Source organism: Tarenaya hassleriana, unplaced genomic scaffold (genome assembly GCF_000463585.1).
Source record: "Tarenaya hassleriana unplaced genomic scaffold, ASM46358v1 Cleome3, whole genome shotgun sequence".
Lineage (NCBI taxonomy): Eukaryota > Viridiplantae > Streptophyta > Magnoliopsida > Brassicales > Cleomaceae > Tarenaya > Tarenaya hassleriana.
The window spans coordinates 6766242-6791361 of NW_010966177.1; the positions used below are offsets into that span (position 1 = coordinate 6766242).

General features: G+C 34.0%; 4 protein-coding genes across 5 annotated transcripts in view; 3 read left to right on the forward strand and 1 right to left on the reverse strand.

The window, feature by feature from the left end:
• Positions 1 to 4352, forward strand: part of LOC104819815 (BEL1-like homeodomain protein 4) — a 6347-nt gene extending 1995 nt beyond the window's left edge. For both annotated transcript variants that reach the window (XM_010550073.2, XM_010550074.2), the window contains exons 3-5: positions 1054 to 1442; positions 2479 to 2539; positions 3543 to 4352. In XM_010550073.2, the coding sequence (XP_010548375.1) occupies positions 1054 to 1442; positions 2479 to 2539; positions 3543 to 4079 (987 nt within the window). In that variant the 3' untranslated portion in view covers positions 4080 to 4352. The remainder of the gene's footprint in view (positions 1 to 1053; positions 1443 to 2478; positions 2540 to 3542) is intronic.
• A 2072-nt stretch (positions 4353 to 6424) lies between these two features.
• On the forward strand, positions 6425 to 7708 carry LOC104819816. The gene is made up of 3 exons (XM_010550075.2): positions 6425 to 6959; positions 7062 to 7385; positions 7557 to 7708. Exons 1-3 carry the CDS (start codon positions 6869 to 6871, stop codon positions 7634 to 7636), a joined length of 495 nt encoding a protein of 164 aa, XP_010548377.1. The 5' UTR covers positions 6425 to 6868; the 3' UTR covers positions 7637 to 7708.
• Positions 7709 to 12294: 4586 nt separating this feature from the next.
• LOC104819817 lies at positions 12295 to 16178 on the forward strand. The gene is made up of 12 exons (XM_010550076.1): positions 12295 to 12623; positions 12745 to 12819; positions 13221 to 13302; positions 13510 to 13593; positions 13697 to 13816; positions 13910 to 14320; positions 14413 to 14792; positions 14875 to 14974; positions 15059 to 15118; positions 15294 to 15380; positions 15469 to 15594; positions 15692 to 16178. The coding sequence occupies exons 2-12, from the start codon at positions 12758 to 12760 to the stop codon at positions 15995 to 15997; spliced, it is 1818 nt and encodes a 605-aa protein (XP_010548378.1). The 5' UTR covers positions 12295 to 12623; positions 12745 to 12757; the 3' UTR covers positions 15998 to 16178.
• A 2212-nt stretch (positions 16179 to 18390) lies between these two features.
• Positions 18391 to 19185, reverse strand: LOC104819818. Its single transcript, XM_010550077.1, has one exon. It carries the CDS (start codon positions 19071 to 19073, stop codon positions 18552 to 18554), a length of 522 nt encoding a protein of 173 aa, XP_010548379.1. The 5' UTR covers positions 19074 to 19185; the 3' UTR covers positions 18391 to 18551.
• Positions 19186 to 25120: the final 5935 nt, after the last annotated feature.

Sequence of the window (25120 nt, forward strand, 5' to 3'; positions counted from 1 at the left end):
TCGTTCTATCCTCTTTCCCTTTCATTTTATTTCACTTTCGCCTGGTGATGAAAATTAATTCTTGAATACATCGTTTTTTGGTTAAAAAATCTTCAAAATTATCGTTCTAATTATAAGTTACCGATCCATGATTTAAACCGTACAGATTATGATATGCTTTAGTCGAAAAATCAACCAAGTTTCACATCACCACTTACCATTTCTATTCAATGTGATGAATGGAAGGGGCAAAAAATAGTGCATAAAAAAAATTGTTCTTGATTTTCTTGCTAATATACTCTATTTTATTTTACGAATGTGAAAACAATAAAATATTTGTCACGTATCAAATGAATTCATAAAAAAAAAACTACATTTATAATTTAGTTGGTAGAGTCTGAATACGCAAACCTTCATTTTCTAAATTTATAATTTAGGAATCTTCTTATTCGCGTGGTTGAATTTTATATATCAGAGGGCATTATTGATTAATGAATATTATTTTTGTGCTTAGTGTTTGGTGGCATTGATTAATCAAATCATAGGAACTTACGATTAGCTAGTGATAACTAAGTCTTCGACCAGAAATTGTCATTTCCCTCTCCATCTAAGCTACCTTCCTTACGTACCAAAAGCTGGTCCTTGAAGTAACTTCATTCTTTATTCACATATACATATATACTTATATATATATTTCGTGGTTGACCTTATCTTTTTTCGCTAATGATTTTTTTCTTATATTTTATGGCATAGTAGATATCATATAATGTTAATTAAATTAAATAACCAATGTACTGTTTCAGGAAAACGAACACTTGGATTATATTCTGTGCTCCGTAACTAGTCTATTATTTTTTTAATAAAAAAACTATATCTCATTATTTTAAATATAAATTATTTATTAGTCCCGTGCATATATATATATATATAGAGAGGGGACGCGCCCTCGTGGCAAAAGTCTGCACCGTATGCATTAATCACGTGAAAACATATACGAGTTTGTAAACATTTATTTTCAAAGCAAATGATTGCATTTACTGTATGGGTTTTTATTATTTATTATTTTTTTTGCAGGTGGACCGACGGTACAACCATTACTGTGAACAAATGCAGATGGTGATGAACTCGTTCGACCTTGTGATGGGTTATGGAGCGGCCGTGCCGTACACGGCATTGGCCCAAAAGGCCATGTCGAGGCATTTTCGGTGCCTCAAGGACGCCGTATCGGCGCAGCTCAGGCACAGCTGCGAGCTGCTGGGAGAGAAAGATGCCGCCGGCTCGGCGTCTGGGTTAACCAAGGGCGAAACGCCGCGTTTGCGTTTGCTTGAACAGAGTCTGCGTCAGCAACGTGCGTTTCACCAGATGGGCATGATGGAGCAAGAAGCTTGGAGGCCCCAACGCGGTTTGCCAGAACGCTCCGTCAATATCCTCAGAGCTTGGCTCTTCGAGCATTTTCTTCACCCGTAAGTTCATCTCTTAATTTGCACCTCTATATCATTTACCCCATTGCATTATTCTTTTAAATCGTCATATATAAATAAATAGTACACACTGCACATATATATATATATATATATATATATAAACACAATTATTAAACTTCATGGTTTTCAAAATCTTTAATGACGTGTCACTTGTAACTCTTGGAGATATAAAGGGCCTTAAAGAACAAAGATTGATAGAGAGAGAAATACAATGCATTGACCCTTATATATATATATATATATATAAGCGTGCGTATGTGTGTGAGATGTTCTTTTTCTGATGTGATACAAATGTGAGTGTTTGCATGGAAAACGATAAATAATTAATAAATAAAGGAGTTTGCAGAGTGATATCACAAAACTTTTAGTGCTTTGGGATCATAATAACATGCCAAATGTCTCTGTCTAATGAAAGCAAACCCTTAATTTCTTTTTCTGGTCTGATCATTACAGATTTTATAACCATAATAAATAAATAAAAGAAAGGTTCAGTTGTCAGTGACGCAGCTGTCCTTTGGGATGTTGTCTCTCTGTGGAAAAAGAATTTAAAGAAGGAAAGAAAAAGTAAATTAAAGGAACAGAAAATAAAATAAAAAACGAAAATAGAAAAAGCTGATACAAAGGGACTTCCTCTCTCATTATTCATCGAAAACTTTCTTTCTTGAATTTCTGATGTTCTTTTCCATTTTGTTGTTAGCGTTGTCAAAGATATGTCGAAGCAAGGCGTGTACTGTTTTTCACCTCTCTGTCATTTTCGTTTTCGATTTATAATTTTTTTAAAAAAAAAAATACAAAAACTGCTTCCATATGTTCCGTGGTCAGCTTTTTCTCTCCTCTCTTAGATTCTCACGCCCTTGTTGTATCTACGTGATGATGATCAAGTCGCATATATATATGTGTGTGTGTGTGTGTATGTTGTGTGAAATGGAATTAGGTTTAAAAAAGAAAAAGAAATGACAGGAAATTAGGGTTTAGGGCTAACATTTGTGATGTCGTTTTCTGGTCTCTTTCTCAGGTATCCAAGCGATGCAGATAAGCACCTCTTGGCCAGACAGACTGGCTTATCCAGAAATCAGGTCAGCCTATATACACACACCTACACAATATTATTCATCCCTCTTTATTTATTTATTTATATATATATATATATATATTAATTGTTAGGATTAATATATATTTTGGTTATTAACAGGAACTGTATTGAATAAGATATAAGCATAATCGAACGAACAGAATTCAACATAGGACGGTTACGACTTTTCTAAGTAAATAAAACAAAATTAAATTTGAATTGGATTGAACCGAATAAAGTGAAAATTTCTTTGAAAAAACGATTTTGTTTACATATAAAAACCGAATATGAACCAAACTGAAATTGGTATAACCACCGAATGGTTATAACTTTTTTATGACCGTACCGAATATAAACTAACCGAACTCGAACCGAAACCCCAAACTTAAACTCCTTTTAATTACTACGAAACCCATTACAAAACACAAGACATGAAATTATTTACATCATTCGTTAATATTTACTATATGAATTCATGCGCGCTGACGTCTTGATCACACACACACATATCATACTCTAGCTAGCTAGGAATATTTATATGTATTTTTTAATAGTATATTGAGTTAATATCCATAGATGAGAGAAACAAATTGATGAGAAAGAGACCACGAATAGCTTCAAGTGAATCTTTCAATAGTTTTGTCTGTTTTTTCTTCTTTGATATATGGCACTGCAACAGCTTATGTTCTCCCCTCCGAGAAAGTAACTTTTCTTGGGATTCGGTTCCACATTCATTATTGTTATTACAACTAGGGACATACATCTTCTCATACATACATCATGTATATATATATATATATATTATATATATGCATATAGGGAGAGAGAGAGAGAGATACTCATCCGAAGTACGTACATCGAAGTTAAAGCGGTTTTCAATTATCACAAATGAACCCACGATTAGTTCACCCACAAAATCCAAATCTTTTTTTTATAAACATACACACAACAAATGCAAAATCTTGATTTTAATAACGTACGTAATTGCAATGCTTGGTACGTTTCAGGTATCAAACTGGTTCATTAACGCTAGGGTTCGTCTATGGAAGCCAATGGTGGAGGAAATGTACCAACAAGAGGCAAAAGAAGAAGAAGAAGAAGAAGAAGAAGGAGAACAAGAAGCACAGCAACAACAACAAAGGAGAAAACAGCAAACAAACAACAGCACGAAACCCAACAACAACAACAGCAGCAGCACCGTCGTTCAGACAAAGGCGCAAACTCCAACGCCTTCAACCACAACCGCAACAGCTACAACAGCAACAGGCCACCACCAAAGATCCGAAATCAATGCCCACGAAACCGACCCTTCACTGCTCCTCCCTCCTTCCCCATCCGCTGCGTTCGCCGCCGCCGCCGTCGCAGCCGCAGATTTCGGGACTGCAAACGCGAATACCGGGGATATTGGAAACCCTAGCGGTGGTATAATGAGGTTCGGGACCAACCCGTCCGGTGACGTGTCGCTTACGCTTGGTCTACGCCACGTTGGCAATATGCCGGAGAAAGAACCTTCTTTCTCCGTTAGAGACTTTGGAGGTTTTTAGCTTGGTTCCTCTCTCTTTTTTTTTCCTCTCTCATTTTATTAATTAATTAATTATAGTTTTATCAAAGCCCTTTTAAGCTCGCAGACTTTAGCCCTTTTTGTTTTTTGTCCTCTTCTGTATCTCTAAAAAAGAAGAAGAAAAGATACATAAATTCACATCCCATCTTTCCTTTTGTAATATATAGTGTCTTAAGATCTTTCGGTGTTTCCTCATCAACAATGCAATATGTACAACCTATGATTCTGTATACATTTTGTTATATCTTTATATTTATATATGCGATTTTGTTTTATATATATATATATATATATTATTGCAAATATTACTTACCACTGCCGATTTAAGGGTTTAGATGCGGAGTGTTGCGATTGAATTAGAAAAACTATATATGTAAGTTTTTTTAAAATGTTTTATCGGCATATAACTCGAGACAATGTTAGGAATTTCAAAATGCTCATATAATAATAGGTTCTTTAAATTCATTGTCATTGATATTGCAAGGAAACCAACGGATTGAATTAGAGTGTTTCCTTGTAATCTGCAACAATAGTTCCTAATGCCTTAAAACATCAATTTCATTTTACGGATGGTTCCCTTGCCAATTTTTTTAAAAAGTGATACAATAATTTAAATCAATTCAAACGTCAGTTTACTTTTCTTTTTCTTAGATGGCATGGATATGGAGTTGATCATATTTTTTTAGATAACATAATAATTTCAATTAGTGTCAAGAATGAGACATGTGCATATATTTACTTGTATTCATGTGTTACTTGTATGATTCGGATCATGAGAAAAACGATACATATAGTGAATGTGTTAACTTATAAGGAGGAAAATTGCTTTTTGTCAATTTCCTTATTCATATATTTTAACTGTCAAAAGTTTTCGATACATATGGTGAGGTTTCCTTCTTGATTTGGTGTGGGTATATTCTTCTATACATTAGGAAAGTGAGGTTTCATTAGCTTATGTCACTTTTACCGGTCTATTCATATATATATAGCTTATTATTTTTGTTTACAAAATTCAATTAAAGTGTCATCATGCAATACATATTAGAGTGATATAATTCCAACATATATATATATATATATAAAGAATATAGTCTACACTCTTTAATTAGACGCTTTCATATACCTATAAGAGTGTGATGGTCCATAACATGCTCAAAGATTTTAAAGGATATCTCATATACGGAACAACGAAATGTCCAAAGTGATACAAGAACAAAGAAACATGGAGATGAATCATTTTCCATCATTGCCATGAATAATGTAACTTTCCCCTTTTTCTTAAAGATTTTTTTTTAAAACCAATCTAACGTTTATCTCATTAAATGTATATGATATTTACTAAGTACAATTACTTCAATGGGAGTGTGGTCCTTATGTAACCCCCCCCCCCCCCTTATCTATGGGAGTGTGGTCCTTATGTAACCCCCCCCCACCTTATCTGATCACTGTCCTTAACGCACTCTCATCAATTAATGGGGCAAATTTCATTATATATACACACATATATATATATATATATATGAGAACCTTTGAAGGCATTTATTTTGTCTTTAGTTGCAACAATTAAATGCAGAAGAAAGTGGCAAGAAAATCCATATGCATGGGTGTTAGATTCTTAATTTAATGGTGGAGGACCTGCCTTCCATAATTCTAGCCCTAGGCAATCAACTGTATATATACACACACTCCTTTGTATACATCCAATCTCTCTCTTGGATTTCCGACAAGTGTGGGGACCACACGATGATGAAAGTAGAGCGAAGACAAAACGAGAGAAGCGGGCCCACTCTAATGGGTATTTGGGCCTGGGCCCATCTGTGGCACCGCAGTCTTCATCGACCAACGAAACAAATCAACGAATTTATTATACGTTCAACGACTTCTATACGAAACTCACCTTCTTTGCTTTTTCTTTCTTTCTTTTTTCGCTACTAGTCATCTTTGCATATCGAACGAATTTATAATCAAGCGACAAAAATATGCAATAATAAATAAATAAATAAAATTAATTTAAATAATCAATCAAGAATAATATTAATGGCACCATATTAACTCAGATTCGGTAGTGTGCTTACATGTGGATATTACATATATCAATGCAATCGTATTTCCTGAAAGGAAAAAAAGAATAAAATACCTTAAAGAAACTATTTACAAGAATCACTCCCCGAAGCTCTACATAATTTGATACACAACGAAACACTGAAAATAATTCTTTCTCTTATTCAAAGTATTTTTCAGAGAAAATTCTTCGAAATAAATATTAGACATCCCAATGCTTTTATTTTGCATCCTTAATTACAGTTCGATATATATTTTCTAATTCGTAAAAGAATTCATACTATTTCATAGTTATATACGGATTTATTCAAACCCTTTTGGTCCCTCCTTTGGGCGTTTTTCAATAAATACAACAGTTTTGGGAATATTTGTAAAATAAAAATAAAAATAAGGCTGATGTAGAGATATAACTCAAGTGGGCTTTGATTCCCAAACTCTCTGTTTTATTGGGCCCAATATCTAATTGAAGTTGTAGCGTGAACCGGTCAAATTTCAGTAAACCGGATTTTGAATCGGGTCGGTTATTGATGGGTTTGGCAGAATCAGAAGTCGTCGTCTTCCCCTCCCCACGATCGATCATGGAAGTGGATCTGACTCTGTGTTCCAAACCTTCTTTTTATGAACTTCATTAGATTTTTTTGTACTCTCTCTTCCACTAAACTGAGAAAATTCGAGGTTTAATACTTCAAAGCTCGTGAATTTGAAGGAGGAATGGCGAAACCCAGAAATATTTTCGCCGTTTGTTCTATGCTTATGTCTTTGTTGTTCGCTTACTCTGCATCCGTCCAGCTAAACGATCCTGGTATTTAAAAAAAAAAATCTTTTTTTCCCGCTCTGCATAATTCTGTGATTATGACAACACAAGGGAAAAAAGTTTCGAAGACTCCTTTTGATTTTTCCCCAGATTGGTATTTCTGGTTTCCGGTGTACGCAATGGCATGTGCCGTGAATCTGATGAACTGCGGAATCTCATCCGGCACAAGAGGAATCGGACAGATGAAGAAGACAGCATTAGGGTTTGGTCTGTTCTTGTTTGTCAAGGTTGTCTTGGAGGATCTGACGACAAACGCGGCTGGTTTCTTGTCTTTGGATCTCACTCGCAGAGTCGTCAGAGAGAAAATCGGAAGTGGGTTAGTGGTGGCTTCCATGGCTCTGCACCTGCAAGCTTCCTCACAAGAACGCAAACTCAGAGGGGAAAAACACGATTCGGCGAACTGGCTTCACCTCGGTAAGAAAATTGCTCCCTGAGTTTCAATTTTTTTTTTTATCAAAATCAGATCTTTTGCCACTGCTTCAAAGGCTCGTAATCTATTAATCATGTCATGTTCTCCTTTAAGTGGAAGGATTAATCACGTTAACAAGATCATCAACACGGTTAACCATATGATTAATCCCACAGGAATGGGTGCAACAGTTGTCTTTGGTTATGGACTTCCCGTTTGGTTCTTCACAGTTCAGAAGGGTGAAATGAAGTTATGATCAGACTGTAGTAACTCTCTGTACTCTGTGTGTTCCGTGTTCTTGTCTAAAGATTTCAGAAAGCTTGTCTAAGGATCTCTTCCATGGAAGATAACAGAATGATCTAAAGCCTGAGGCATCTTATAAACAGATCTGAAAACTGCAAAACAATCTGCATGGCCATTGTTTCTCGATGGCAAAGGCACCCGAAACGGGAAAGATCAAGAAATGGAAGAAAGGAGAAAGATGAATCGGAGAATGTACCGGCAAGGTTCCTGAGCTCCGAGGTTTTTGGAACCAAATCTAGCGCAGACGGCCCACAATGGCAGGGATGTTCTTGTCCAGACAATAACAGCTGGTTTCCATAGCCACAGAGTTAGTTCCTCTCCTTCAGCGATCTGTCAAAGCAAGTAATGAAGTCCACCCACTGCTCTGAAAGATATTTTCTGATTGATAGATAGCCATATATCCCAAAATTCCCGACCAAAGCTTCGGTCATTGGTCTTATTTTCCAAAATGGGCATTGGCAATTCTCCGTCAGATGGGTGACCAATTCTGGTTCGACTCCGATTAAATTCGGCTACAGATATTTAAGTCTGGTACGTAAGTAAAATTATAACTATTAGGTTTATATATAATTTCGATTTTATTCATTTTTTCTGATTTCATTTGTTTTGGATTCGGTTTTTTATTTGTAAAAAAATCATTTTTTAAAAACAAAATCGGTTTTTTCAATTATTTTTTTTATTACGGTTCGAATGGTTTTTAAGATTCAAAAAATTTATAACCGTCCAGTTTTATATCTTATTCAATTCGATTACGATTGGTGATATCGGTTTACAGGGTTGTTGGGCCTTGAAGCCCATTCATCGTTTTGGGTCTTTTTCATAGTTGGTCCCACTTGGACCCCGGTCTGTCCGTACGAGATTATAAAATGGGCGTGGAGATTTTTGTTACATTATATTTATTCCTTTAAAAACAAAAATCACAATTCTTGTTGGTCAGATCGCCAACCAAGTTGTCCCCTCTCAAACCTAACCCTCCATTTTCTTCGATGAAAAACAAGGACCCACCACATTTACACATACTTGTCAATGGCGGTATATACATTAATATATATATATATATATAATTTTTATTAAAAGAAAAATTAATGCTCCAATGGGAACATTGTGGCCATTCATTTAATTTACCTAACTGGTTGTCATTAATTTTGTGAATATTTCTTGTTTCATGTAACTGTAAGCAAAGAGAGAGAGAGGGAGAGAGAGAGAGAGAGAGAGAGAGAGAGAGAGAGAGAGAGAGAGAGAGTAAAGGAGAAATGCCTTTTCGCTGGTTTATGATTGGCATTGACTCTCTTGTCCAAACTCGTATAGTTCAGCTTTTTCCTTGTCTTATTTGTATGGATTCCCCCCTCCTTTTTCAACTTTTTTCCAAACTGCCCCAATCGTTTGTTTTCTCCATTTTTACCCCCACATGTAATTTAATAATTACATAAATCTTTGTTATTATGAATAAAGGTTTTCTAATTGAGCTTACCTCCTCCACCCTTTTTTTTGTCTAATCTCCTGCGAGTTATCTTTTTTATTAATTAATTAAATATTAAAGAATGGCATTAATACAGATCATTAGGCTCCTTAATTAGATCCATTAGAGCATGTTTGTCTATCTTCTTCTGACAAAACTTGTGATCCAATCTCTTCACTTGTTCCATCCACATGCGCCCCATCTATATTCTAAATTAAGCTCCCACACTTTTTTTTAAAAAAAAGAAATACTTTATGTGGCATCTCTTAATAAAACTATATAATGAGATAAAATAGAAGTTTCATTTGCCTATTTATTTACTGTAAAACCCAGAAAAAAAATAAAAACTAAAAAAAGGCAAAATTTTAACAGCTACTGGTAAATTTGTATTTTTTTTATGTTATAAATCTCAATATCCATTTAATTAAATTCACTACCGTCCATTTGCTTTGGTTAAATAAATAATTAATTACTTATTTGTTCTGATTTTTTCTTAATCTGCGACTAAAATAAATCCAATCCAATTGACTACTTGATTAAATTAAATGGGTCTTACAAATCTTAATCGTTAGAATTATATGGTATAAATCAGAAACATTTGTGAAAACAAAAATAAAGATGAACACAAGTTTATTATATTAATTTTATTCATGCATGAAGAATTGTGTATTAGATCATAAAATCTAAAATTCGGTTATGATTTTTACAAACTGCATGTTTTTATCTAAAAACCCCAATTTTTTTAATGGATTGAATTATTTTAAACTTTACAGAATGCAACTTCTTTTACACGAGTTTTATCCAAAACGTTTATATGTTTTCCGATATCAGTTGAATTAATTAGTCATCAATCAGCCATAAAAACGAAATCATTATTAGGGTTTTGATTGCGCAATTAACTCTAACAAAACAACAGGACGATTTTTTTGGAAAGAAATACAGAAAGAATATAACCATATATATTTTTTTGTTTAATTTGTCTAAGGGCAGGTGAAAAATCAAGACAGAAAGTGAGACCTGTCCTTGTCGCATATATTTATATACATATAGTGGTTACTTTTTGTTTATCTTTTGGCTTTTGTTAAATATTTATATTAGGGATAAATAATTAGATAATTTTCAGTGATTCTGTTGACAAAACGAGAGTCTTCTTGACACTCCAGGACAATTAGGGTATCTGGGTTTATTTAAAATTCAACCAAAACTCCACCAAAAGGAAAAAAAAAATCAATGTTTAACAAAAAGAAGGTAAATTTATATTTTTTTATTATAAATTTTGTCTATATCAAACGCTAGAAAACAAAAAAGGGAGAAAAAAACATATAACATATAGTTGGATTATGTGGACATCACATATCACCGTACAGTAGTAAAAAAACAATTTAGTCTATGTGAATGACCACCTAAAAAGATGTAACGGTTCACGAAATAAACATACGTATGTTAATGGACATGCTAATATTAAACAATAAATGAAAAATCGATCCATATTATAAGAGATGCATTAATAATAATCCAGTTATTTTTATATAACAAATACTAATCACGACGTACTATATTATACATGGAATTCTTAAAAGTATTGTTTCCTGATTAGTGGTTAATGGTTACTAGTTATCCTCACTAACCACTGCAAATAATCTGCTCATTAGTTGGCCTAATCGTTTTTTTTTAATCTTTTACCATCGATCGATTTTAGATATAATACTACTAACAAAATATTTCACGTGCCCAATAAGAAAACTCCTTGGCATATACAAGTATTTCTTATTATGCTATTTAACTCCATATATAACCATAAGTTTTAATTTCGAACCCAAATTTGGGTGGCCTAGTGCATGCTCTCACCTTGGGTTTAAATCCAAGCGTGGGGAGGGACATTCATTTGGGCTTCCCCGGTCCTCTGAGAGATGTAGTCGGGTCAAAAACCCGGTGAACTTCCGGATTATCCAAAAAAAAAAAAGTTTAAATTTCGATCTAATTTCTGCATATTATTATGATGGTTCATCGAATATGATATTCCAAAATAACATAATTCAAATGACAACGGCTTACTAAACAGTTCAATTATTAATTTATATCACAAGTTTTGTTTATTTTAAGAGAAGCATGAAATCTTGAGAAGTTCGTCAAAGATTTATACAATTTAATATCGCAATTTAACCATTGTAAGAAGAATGAAACGGGTTTGATATGAGATATAATACATAATTAGAAAATTACACACACACACACACACATATATATATATATATATATGTGTGTGTGGGATCCATATAAGTGGTTATATATATATATATATATATATATATATATATATGGATGTGTATTGTGTACAAACTTATGGGAATGTAACAAGGAAAAGGTGAAAACCTTGTAGCATCCTAAGACCTATGGATGTAGAAGAAAGAGTATGGGACAAAGGGCAATACGACGGTTCACCAACTCCCCACTAGTATCCCGACAATTCCTTAGAATATTTTTTTATTAGAATATTCATCCTTGGGTATAGTTTTTATTAGAAAAATAATTATATTTAAATGCATTTCGTATAGTTACCATGTGTATAGTTTTAAATCAGTCCATCACAAAAAATAGAAACCCAATAATCCAAAAAGTTTTCTCTATTAAAAAGCAAACAAGTTCCTAATAAAGTTGAAGGGGGATATATTAGAGACATATGGTTATAAACTATCTTGTGGAATATAATATGTGGACGTATGTATAAGTATTATAATTATCGAAAGAAAAAAAGAGTAGTTATATAGTTGTCGTAAAATATATAATCGTTATCTGTGATTCAAATAGCAAAGGATTGAGTAAATTTTTTTTCAATATAAATTTGAATCTTTATTTGAAAAAAAATATTTACATGAACTTTGAAATATATAATTGGATCGAATTAACAATGCATTTTCAAATTATAAAAAAATATATAATTAATACGGATTATAAAAAATATGTATATATAATTATATATATATATATATATATATATTTGTTCTTTTTTTAAAAATCTATTTTCCTCTTAAAAGCCCACGAGTTGGTTTTGTGCTTTTAAGGCGAAAAGAAGTCTACGATTACAAAAAGGTTTATTATAAAGGCGGTGTTAGAATGATGATGAGGTGAAAGGTGAGTCAATTTTTTTTTTTCTTTTTAAAAATAAAAACCGAAATCTCTTAACTTATTTTTTTGCTTCCGTGAGGGAAAAAAAAAATCAAATCTTTTGGCTCGAAGACGTCAAAGTCTTTAGATTGGCTCTGCTATATTTCTGGCTGTATATGTGTCGTTTCCCTTTTTCCTAAGCTGAGAAGATCACTTTCAGAAGCTCAGATTTTGCTCCAATGGCGTGAAAGAAGACAATTGGAGGTTTTGGAGTGTAGTTCTTGTGATTCATAAATCTGCGGATGACCATTCTGTTCCTGTTTTGTCTGTAAACAAATCCGTCCGGACATTCTCGTTCTCTGTCACATTAATTCGGGTGATCTGAGTTCTTCTTCTTCTTTTTTTTTTTTTTAGGATTTCGAAAGTTCAAATCTTTGTCCACGATCTAACCCCCAAAAAAATTTAACCAAGGTTTATAAAAAAAATGGGTGTTATAGGAAATTCCGGGAGATGAGATTCGAAGAAGGCGAAGACAAGAAAATGCAGGAACATATACACACTCGTTCAAAGAGGTTGGCTTTTCTTTTTCTTTTTTGCCTTTCTGTTGTTCTGTTTGCGTTTACTGCAGATTTTTTCTGGGTGTGAATGCTTCTGTGATGGGTCGTTCCCAAATTTGGTAACTAGGGCTGTTGAAATCCCTCAGATGCACCCATTTTGATGCTAGATGGACCAATTCACTACCTTTCTTCTGTAAATTTCATCCCTGAGTTTTCTGGTCCTGATGATAAAGTTGGGTTTTTTTTAATGGAAGAAAGGCAACTTTTTTAAGGTGAATCAAGGAAATGGATTTAGGTTTGGTTTGGGAGCAAAGAATGTGGCTTTAGTTTCTGAAGTTGATGGGTCGCTATGCAATGTAATCTATGTTATGGAAAGCAAATGTTTTGATTTTGCTGTGTCCGGATCCATTCTTTAGCTGTAGTTTTCCAGAAAAGCAAAGACTTGGAGATGATGATGGCATTGGTTGTCCTCCGGGTTCTTCTCAACGCCTCAATCTTGTAAGTTTTTTTGTATCTCTCTTGTGCATCTGTTTGATCAGCTCGAGCATGATTCCTTTAGGAAATGGTAATGTCATCCATGGAGGGCTCAAGGCTATGTGATCTGCCCTATTATGCTGTTGATCTCGCATATCAAGGCTCTTTTTAAAGACCCTTTTTGACATATGATACCCTTAAGGAAATGTGCCATGTTTGATCTTGCTTCAGGAGCTCCATCATTCTAATGAATCTGTAAAAACCGAGAAGAAGCTACCGCAGAGCGGAAATGGCCATAGTTCTTTGAAGCAAGAGGTTGGAAATGAAAAATTTTCCTTGTGGTTCTGCTTCTATACAGTGCTTTCCGAGATGGTTGCTGATTGCATTGTTCTTTCCTTTCCGGGCCTCGGTAATGCAGATTCTAGAGCTCGAGAAAAGATTACAGAACCAGTTTGACGTCCGCCGAGATTTAGAGAAGGCATTGGGTTATAGAACATCTTCTAAAGACGGCAACGCAAATGTTGTCTCCTCTCCAAAGGTATACAATTCATATGTGGTTAAAGGTTATGTATGTAACCATGGAGTTTCTGATATTTGTTTAGTGAAACTCTTACACTTTTATATTCTGCAGCCTGCCACAGAATTAATCAAGGAGATTGCTCTCCTTGAGTTAGAAGTTTCACATTTGGAACAGTACCTCCTTTCCCTATATCGTAAAACATTTGATCAACAAATATCATCTGTTTCTCCTCCAACATCAAAGCAACAGAGCTCGAGTTCACCGAATTCTACCCTCAAAGCAAAGTGCCTAGATTTCTCAAGAACAGATGTAACCCCGAAACAAGAAGCTTCAGCGCTCGAGTCCCGGTGCTTCTCTTTCGACAATAGACTGAAGGGTCCGTCTTTTGTCGAGAGGGAATTAGATTCAAATGTTCGTCGATGCCAATCCTCTCTTAATCAGCGTTCTGCCTTCAATAACAGAATCTCTCCACCGGAAGAGTCTCTACTTGCTTGCCACTCCCAACCATTGTCCATAAAGGAGGTAATTTTAAATCTAAAAATCTTATTCATCGTTACAATATTCACCATCTGCACATTTGTAAAACATTGTCTAAACCATACTAATGCATACAGTACATGCAAAATGGATCGAGTATGATCAGCCTTGCTGATCACTTGGGAACCCGAATATCTGATCACGTACCCATAACACCGAACAAGTTATCTGAAGATATGATTAAGTGTGCATCAGCTATATATTGCAAGCTTGCAAACCCACCAGTGATGAATCACGTCCTTTCATCTCCAAGTTCGTCTCCTTCATCGAACGAGTTTTCCCTCCATGAGCAGTATGATATGTGGAGTTCAAGCTTTAGAAAAAACTCGTACTTTGATGGGCAGTCGGATAATCAATTCGAGTTCAGTGGCCCTTACAGTTCAATGGCTGAAGTGTTGCACATTTACCGCAACCGAAAGAAAGGACGTGGCCTTGAACTGATGCTTCGAAATTTCAGGTCAGCTTAACAGAAACGACGTTTTATTTGGATTTCCTTTGTCTAGTTTTCGGGATTCTTATGGAGTTGCAGTGCCATACAGCTCGCTTATTAGCCAACTGGAGGGTATTGATCTGAGAAATTTGACTCATCAGGAGAAACTGGCATTCTGGATTAATGTACACAATGCACTTGTGATGCATGTAAGGCTTCTTATTTCTTCCCATTTGATGTTTTTTCCTTTTAAATAGTCGGTAAAGTCGGATAGGTCTGTCTTTCGTCTGTAGACATTTCTGGCTTATGGGATTCCACAGAACAATGGAAAGAGATTTTTGCTACTCTCGAAGGTATCTATCCTTTCTTTCTTGCCCCGAGAACAGAAAATGTGGACCCGGAATGAAAAAAAGAAACTTGCTTGCTTGCTCCAAGAACGAAAATAAGAACGGAGGTCGGGTATTGGGGCTCTTATCATATTGAGGCAATTTTCTGATTCTTTGGGTCTGGTTGTATTGTATTGTCCAGCCTGCATATAACATAGGAGGTCGGGTAATGAGTGTTGAAACGATACAAAGTTCGATTCTTTGCAGCCGATTGCCACGTCCAGGACAGGTAAAACCTTTCTATATATACCTGTAAGATTTTACGATATGACCATCTTGTGAAACCTCAGTAAAAGCCTTTCTCTTCTTGCTTGCAGTGGTTTCGATTCTTGCTTACTCCGAGAAAATTCAGAACCAGTGATGAACAGCAAGAACTTTCTCTCGATCACCCTGAGCCCCTCTTGCACTTTGCCCTCTGTTCAGGCAGCCACTCTGACCCGGCGGTAAGCCATACATAGCTGTATAATACGCATTTACCATCTCCTGAAACTGCATTTTGGATGTGAAATGTGAAATCTTGAAGGCGATTCTTGGTTTTAGATCCGTGTTTATACGCACAAGAGGGTATACCAAGAGCTGGAAACTGCGAAAGAAGAGTATATCCGCGCTACATTTGGGATAAGAAAAGGCCATAAAATACTCTTACCAAAGATAATCGAGTCGTTCAGACAAGACTCGGGTTTAAGTCAAGCGGCTCTGCTGGAGATCATCCAAGAATGTCTGCCCGAACCATCGAGGAAATCCGTCAAGAAATTCGTGTCGGGAAAAACCCGAAAGAGCCTCATCGAATGGATCCCTCACAATTTTGGTTTCCGGTATCTGATAGCGAAGGAGCTCATCAGATAATGTAAATCCCTTCCTCTTGCTATTGGTTTTTATTCTTTGTTTTGTCGGAGGACGTGCAATGTATGAAAAGTACATAAATGTATGTAAGGTAGATGATATAGAGCAGAACTGCGTGTTGTTTTTTGTCTCAACTCCGGAGTGATGTTTGAAGCAGTAATATACATATGTCAATTCATGTAAATCGGTGCTTACGTGGGCTTCGTTCTGCATTTAATACCACACTGGCATTGGGCTTTTTCAAAGAAAAACATTTCTTTTTTTTTTCATAATTTAGTTAATTTCCGCACTATATTGAGTTGTTTTTTTTTTTGGAATTTAAAAACTTATTTGGTATAAAATATTACATATTTGAAAGTTTGAAACAACACCATGTAAATATTTGTAATCATATAAAATATCAATAGAAAATATGTATCAGTAGATATTTAGAATACATTATAAGGTCACATAATATAAATCTCTTCCTGAGTATTTACGTTTAGGGGTGTAAATTTTATATCCGAATCCTAAATCTGGTCCAAACCCCCTTGAAAAATGTCGGATTTTGGGTTTAGTTCTTCGACCCATAAAAAATTGGGTTTTTGGTTTGATATCCGAAAATCTGATATTTTTTTCTATTTTTTTTAATTTATAAAAAAATGAACTGGTTGATCTGGAATGATCCGATCTGAATCTGAAACCTTTAGATTTAATTATATAGACTCCAAAAAAATTGGACTGGTCCGAACCCGAACTCAAAATCCTCGGACCGAGTGAAGACTCGGATCGCCCAATTGACATCCCTATTTACGTTACTGTATCTAAAATGTTGTTCAAAGTTTTGTATTGTAGGGACGACGGTCCAATTATTAGGGAGTTGAAGACTTGAAGTAGGGTAGAGATATTTAATTAACATACAGAGAAAATAAGATCCGTATATATAACAAATGTTCCAAAGAGTGTGTGGCCATTATTTCCTTGTTTTATATGCCTCGTTATTTGTATATTTGGACTCTTTTAGCAATGACTTTTTTTTTCTATTGTTTATTATAAATTTGGTTAATCTAATTCAATGTTTTAACTTATAATATGGAAAATGAATATAATGGTCTAGACGTGGGACCAGGTGGTTTCACTCTGCCCGTACAGTCTCATAAAAATGTTGTTGAAATTTGTCACACCCACTTGCTTATTTCTTCACCATTATTGCGTTTCCACTATTAGTGGTTCGCAATGTACATTAATATACGACATACAATACATATATGTATTCATGTGTATATATATAACATGACAAAATAATTATTTTTATAAATAGTAAATGGAATGGTTTTCGATCCATTTAATCTCTCGGAAGGATTCAATATTTAGTCACGCAATTAATTATGTTTTTTTTCTCTACTAGTTAATTTGAATCCAAAATTTTAAAATGATTTTATCACATCTCACCCGTTACGGTTGGATTAATACGACAAAATACATGTATACAGGTTGCGAAACGTATTCATGCAATGCGAGAATATACATGTCCAAACAAAAAATGTAATGAAAACATGAGATCGGAGATGGTGATCAAATAAACCAAATAAATTCCAAACAGCTGTAACCAAATAAACCAAAACTGTAACAAAAAAATTGCAGTTCTTTAAAAAAATCCAAAAAGTTACAGTGAGGGGACCGAACAGGGTGACGTGTCACAGACCGAACTCCTCGGGCGAAGTGTCACCAGTTGATTCGCAAGGACAATCATAATAACTATAAGCCAAATTACTGAATTTGCGTGATATTAATTTACTTAATTACAAGTTATCAAAACCAATTGTTATGGGAATATATGTGTTTTGCTTTTGATTAGATCTTATAAGTCATAAGGAAAATAAGGAATTAAGTTTTAGATTAATTAATCCATTAATAAGGAAAACTCAGATTCAATGAATGATTATTAGGCTTAATTTCGTCTAATGAAAGAGATCCATACTTGCAGTGATAAACAAAATTCATGGAACAAATGGAAAATGGTCAATCCCCTAATATTTAAATATTCATATAATATAATACCACGTCTCATTAAAAAAAAATACTACATTGTAACTAAACATTTTTCCCTAATTGGGTAATAGTAAAATAGCAAATGTTTAGAAATCATCCAAATATTTTTAATAATAGTACCAAAAAATTAGCTTATTGTGGGCACAAACATATATATACACGTATATATATATATATCAACGTCCAATGAAAACCGCGTAGCGAGATCATTGGGACGAGTCACATGTTACATTCGCCTCTTAACCGTTGAATACTTGAATGTAACGATCCATTTGCACGAATTATTTAGCTACAAAGGACCGTTTTAATATTATCGGTTGCATAGTTTTTTTTTTTTTTTTTTTTTTTTTTTTTAAAAAATGAAATTTAAGAACAAAGATTTTTTTTGGTAATTTTTTTTTGTACACAACACCCCGTAGGGTAAAATCGTAACTTTGAGTTGGGGAAGCGAGAGATAACTCCCCCGCATAATTACGCTATTCACAGATTTAACCCCAAATATTTCACTAAATCCCAAAAATGCCCTTCACTCGTCTATCTTACTCAACCTCGCCGCAAACTTCCTCCTCCCACTACAACTACCACCGCTGCCGCCGCCGCTGCCGCTTCTCGCTTTCCTCACGCCAGCACTTGACCCCACCGTAACATCACCGGCGGTGACTCTCTGTCGAAGCTTATCCGCCGGGAAAACGACAGGAGCGGAGCATCTCCGGCGGCAACGGCATTTTTCCCGGCCGCAGCCTCTCATGAGAGCGGAGCTTGCTTTGACGGCCAATGCGGCCATCTCCTCCGCCTGAAGGGAGCGACGGAGCCAGCTCAGCGGGAGAGCGAAGTAGAGGTGGCCGAGCTGGAGCTCCTCGTCGGCGCTAATGGCGGATACGACGTCGTCAAAGTCCATATCGTCGGAGTTGCAGATGAAACTCATCGGATACTTCTGAAGGACGTAACCCACCTTCACCGGATACGTAAACTCCATCATCCTCCCATCTTGTAAGATCAGCTTGGCCGTCGCCACATGTGTCGATTCGCACGAACTGCAAATACCCATTTCTTCTTAGGGTTCGTTTTTTTTATCTGAATCGCCGCCGCGACTCGCTGAGCCGTGACCCGGTTTCCGGTGAGAGAGAGAGAGAGAGGAGGTCGATACAGAGATAATGGGAGAGGGAAAGGTATTCGGAATTTATATATAGGAGCGTGGAAATAGATGCCACGTTGGATTTGTCGTTTAGTGATAATCTCTCAGTGGGGTGCAATGCCAGGCTGGCGAGATGACAGCTACATGGCGCTTTGTAATTGCCCTCGTTTCTGCGTATAATTGCCATCGAGGGACTGCCATTTATACGATTTATGGTGTCCAATGGTAAAAACAATACTAATAAAAAAAATTGTTACGACTACATTGCCACTACCACGTTCATCACGAGGACGAATTAAAATGGACCGACGTCGTATTCTAAATTCGTACGTATTACGAAATACATTAATGTTTTTTTATATGTTGAAGATATAATGATTTTTTCGCACGATTAATCCCAAAACATTCTGGGACTAATTGTGATATAAAAGCGAATATATTACATAGTGGCATACACTTGTATTGGAAAACGGTGCTATAATGTAACAATGAATGAAGTTTACCGAATGTGTAGTGTAAATAATATATATATATATATATATATATATATAAATATATATGATTGTATATGCACGCATTCTCATAATATGGGTGCTCTGGCTCTTTTTAATTGGAAGATACCTAATATCCTCCACTACGCAGTGAAACTAGATGGGCCATTTATATTCTCCCTTAATTGCTAACGTGCACATTTTATAAAAGCACCTCGAAATTCAAATGTAAAGATTTAAATTTTGTTTTCCTGTCATTTAAATCCATGACCCCGATTGGCCAAAAATATGGACACAAACCCTTTAATGTTATTTAATATGACGACGATAGCATGCATGCACATATATATATATATATATATATATTTACGTACCTGCCTCTTGACTCGTATGTATATATTGTTTTAAAAACTTAAATTCATTGTTTTAATTGCACATTTAGAAAGTAAATTTGCAAGCTATGATTAAATTAAGCCTAATATAATAATTATAACCTTTAACCTATACTTCCATTTCAAATGCTTTTGCGACCATGGTTTTGCTTTTACGTATACCTTCCGTTGGTTTTGAACCTTTGATTTATCAAGTTGCTTAAGGATTAAGAGATATAATATATATATAACAAGAGGTGAAAAGAAAAGCACACTTGACGTAAAGTGTGATGGTATAAATCCAACAATTTAGTTCGCTATTATTTATTAATTACATATGATTGTATCTTACAAACCACGTGTCAAGAATTGGACGAAAGCTAAAGCTGATGTGGCCATATTTCATAAAACACGCGTCAAAAAGACCCATCCTTACGATGACACGTGTCGTTATTTCCATCGTAATCTGGGTTCTCACGTAAACTCATTGCTTTCCGCTGACCAGATAAACTTTCGGCGCGAGAACAACCTTTGTATATGGATTATATAAATCCAAAAATTATCTCTCTCTTTATCAGTCAGAAATCGAACATTCAATTTCAAAATAGAGTTATCTTCTACTTTAAATTTGACCATTCGTCCACGATATGTTGGACAGTAATAATATCTGTTGCTCCTAAGCAAAATAATAATGGACCAACATCGTTACACGTTAAGGTGATAATTTTCCCGTGTTGTCGCATATTTTTTAAATCTGTATTACACAATTTTAAATGCATATTCCTATATAAATATTAATGATATTGGAATGAATTAATAACACGACGGAAGAATTTTGAAGTCTCGTGGGAGACAGAGAGAGAGAGACAGGGTGTACCAATGTGTTTAAGTGATTAATTTAGATTTTAGAATGTCAAAGTATGCTTGTCGGTTGTAATACACTCATAATCTGTGTTTATATTTTGCTACAAGATCATGTCTTGTTCCCTTGTGCATACGTGTGTATGCGTTTAATTAGTTAATTGATTTATATATAATGAATTTATTTTTAAATAGATATTTCTAATGCATATAGCTTGATTGATTCTGTAAATTAATTAATATTTTCCCCAACGGTTGTGCTTTTAATAATGATTGAAGAAAGAGTAGATCACATGGCCTTTGTGAAGCTTCGTGGATCCTCGCCACCGTTGGGATAATTATTGAACCAATTATCGCCCTTTTGGACTTAATCGGAAGAAGAAGAAGAAAAAACTTGGGGTTTTTTTTTTTAATTGTTCAACATATTCAATAACCATCTATAGTGCATTTTTTCAACTAAAAGTCGCAATATTTTTAAAATTTAAACTAAAATCTAACAAATAAAATATAAATTATTTTGAAAAAATAAAACGGACGCATATACTAAATTACGAATAACATAAACTTGATTAAACAAAATGATTACCGTTTTGGTTATATTTGTAAAGAAAATGGGTACCAACTTTCTTACAAATTATTTTTAATTCGCGATCGTATCGTATGATCTTATCATGAATTCAATATAATTTTGGTGCGACAAGATGGTAATATTTTAGCTAATTAATGTACTAATATGTGCGTGTTTATAATTACTCACATCCATGCAAATAGGTAGATCGATGATCAATTGTATGATTATTGATAAGTTTTTTTTTTATAGATAAAATTTGAATAATTAAAATTCCAATTTCCAACTCAAATCTCACGGGAGAGCATGTGTGCGAAGGGGAGCCAATTTAGACTGGTCAAAGCTTTTAACGACATAAAATATATAATCCCACGCCAACATGCAATAGTAACAATTCTATACATATGCTTAATAATCCCTCTCATATTCAAATGATCCTTACATATTTTGTTGTTATAATGAAAATGGAGGTTATGCGAATTCTTAGGTTTGTTTTTGGACGATGGTATGTTGTCAAATTTTCAATATTTGTATATTACATGTTTTAATTAATTGGTAATATCTTTAATTATAATTAATTTAAGTGATAATACTCATATATCTGGAATAAATCTTAATATTTATATGCATAAAATGTGTAGCCCGACCAAAAAGTACATATATACACACAGAAAATCACCATATATGTATATATATATATATATATATATATAGAGAGAGAGAGAGAGAGAGATTAATAGTTTTTGAAACAAGATTCACAAATAATTTGGGGTTGGGAATTGGAACAAGAACAGTTGTATGAGAAAGCAGGAGGAGCCGACCAACAGGCAAGTTATATATATGGACCGACAGATATGGATTTGCTTAGTTTTGGATACATTTTCATGAAATAATAATAATAATCTAATGTTAGATTTTTTTTAAGTGGGTCGAATTTTAATTGTTTGTTTGCATATTTTTATTGGTTGTGTCACTTTAAATTCTTCCCCTTGTTGATGTGAGCATGATTTCCATGTATTGTTATTAGATTCAATGAAAAAAGTTTGGTCTTGTCATTACCATGAAGCTTCCCTTTCGCTTGTTTAGGTTCAACGGCAGCATCATCATCATGCAAGGTTGTCTTCTTGGCCTCTTGGCCCCTCTCCCTTTTTTTTTTCTAAAGATTTTTTTTTAATAGTAGTTATATATAGTAGGTCCACGAATCTCAATTAATTTTTGCCACTAAATCTACTTAATTTGCTTATATTTTATGCATTTAAAGTATATAAGAATGAGCTAAAATCAAGATTATCGAATGGATTGTGTGAATGTGTTTCCAAACTGCATCTTATACACATTAGACAAAACCTCTTTTTACATACAAAAAAAGTTGTCTTGAAAAAAATGAACTACGCAAGTGAAAATTTTCAAAACTTTTTTTTATAGAATCTTTTATATATATATGTATATATATTTAAATTGAATAGCTTTTGATTTTCACGGATACAATGCATCATATGGCATTTGTTCGAATAGCTGCTTTATCATATGATCTTTTGAGTATATCGTGATCTTCGTGAACTTGCGTACGGAGAATATAGATGCATGTACTTGAACATGCCGGTGCCTTCTAATTAATAAAATTTATTTTATTTTATCCATAAATTCCTAGTCATACAATCACACGCACACATATATATAATATTAGACTTACATTATACAAGTGTAATTATATCAACACTAATTTTTATATATATAGAGGAGATTTGCATACGAAGGGAGATTCGAAATCGGAAAAATAAGATTTAATACTAGTCGAATCTTAAAATCTTTACAAAAAAAAGATCTAAAATTAGTCCAACAATTATATGAAACCTTTTATTTTCTTTGGCATTGCCCCATATATATGAACATATTGCCATATCTTAATTTTCTGCAACTAGATTTTTATAAACAATATATGAGAGAAGTAATATTTACAGTTTTATTTTTATATTTAACGAAAGCATATATTCAAGTGGTGAATATCCAATACGAACATGTCATTACGTTTCTTAATTTTAATATATACGTTATAGCAGATAGTGGGTTGTCTGCGAATAACGAAACAACTCAAAACATATTTTATATAATTAGTCTTTTTTATTAATAGTTGTATTATTTGTAGTAATTTTGGAGGTACATAAATATTTTTAAAGAGATACAAAAAAATGATAACCGATGAATCAAATATTAAGGAACTGGATGTGAAATTTATTTCGCCCCACCAGTGAACCTTTTTCTAACCAACGGGAAAAAAAAAACATAATACGGTGACATGTTTGGTCATGTATGATATATGACACATGCGTTACGTACGTCTAATCTTGTCGAGAATTTTTGCTTTGTCTACTAATCTAATGTCCTGTCGGTAATTAATTCTCCCTTTAAAAAAAAAAAAAGAAACTATGAAATATTGTGTATGAGATAAGGTGAGAATTGCCATAGGCGTTTTACCATTTTTGAATCATAATTATTGTTAGAAATTCATTTATGTATTAGTGGTACGTAGTAGTACATAAGACATCTTTCTTGGTTTTGTTGATCCATGGAGTTTTTCTAATAAACATAAAAATATAAAAAAATCTTATCTTTATGTAAATAATTTAATGTTTTTCTCTATCATATTACATTTTGGAATCTATTATATTACAATGGTGAAACTCGCAAAACAAGAAAGTATAACCTGACAAATGCACTATATAACTGTATCAAACGAATAAAGGTCGTGCCTTTCATGATGTCTAGTGGACAAACACATGGCTTAGGCGATGGAATATCCATATTTTTGTTTTCAGACGGTCCAATAAATAGCTAAGTGGAAATAGATATTGTGGAAATGTTATCACAAAGGAGGTGTAAAATGTATAAAATCTGATTGAAATCCATCAATGGCATAGAGACAACTTGTGATAGGAACCCATGAAATCTAAATCCACTATGTGATATGTATATCTGATGTAGGATGAACACGAATCAAGTATCCTGATTTTTTATTTTAGAAAACTATTATCTCGTTTTCTTTTTTGTAAAGTCTCAATATCCGTAAGTTTTGAACTTAATTATCTAAAGATATATATATATCCAAATCCGTCAAAATTTTGAGAAAACAATTAAATTTTGTTGAATTCAAGGATATTTTGGTAGTTTTTATTTAAAATATATTTAGATATTATTGTAAATAGATAAAAAAAATATATAAATGATATAAACATCATTTTATTTATAGTCGGTTTCTGGGATAACCCGTTATCGTTCAAAAAATCCGAACCCAGAGTCCAGATTCTTGGCTTCATCGCATCTGTTTTCGACTTCGTTGTTTAGCAGCGTTTCGAATATCCGAAAAATTGAATACCCGAAAACTCGTGGTCTCAAATACCCTAACTTGAACAAACAAAGTAAATGAAGGGCTACAAACACGAAAAGTTACTAATTAACCATAAGCATGAGCCTAATTAACCCAAAGTTAAAAACTCCGACATATATGTTTCATGGATATCACTAGAGTGAGCATATTTCATTAGTGATACTGATAGGAAATTGGGTTTTCCTCGGCCCAGAAAATTGAAAGTCTGTTAATGGACCCGATGCCCAGAAATCTTGGAGCTCTCGGGGATTTTTCTTCTGTCCCTACGACAAATCTAATCTTTA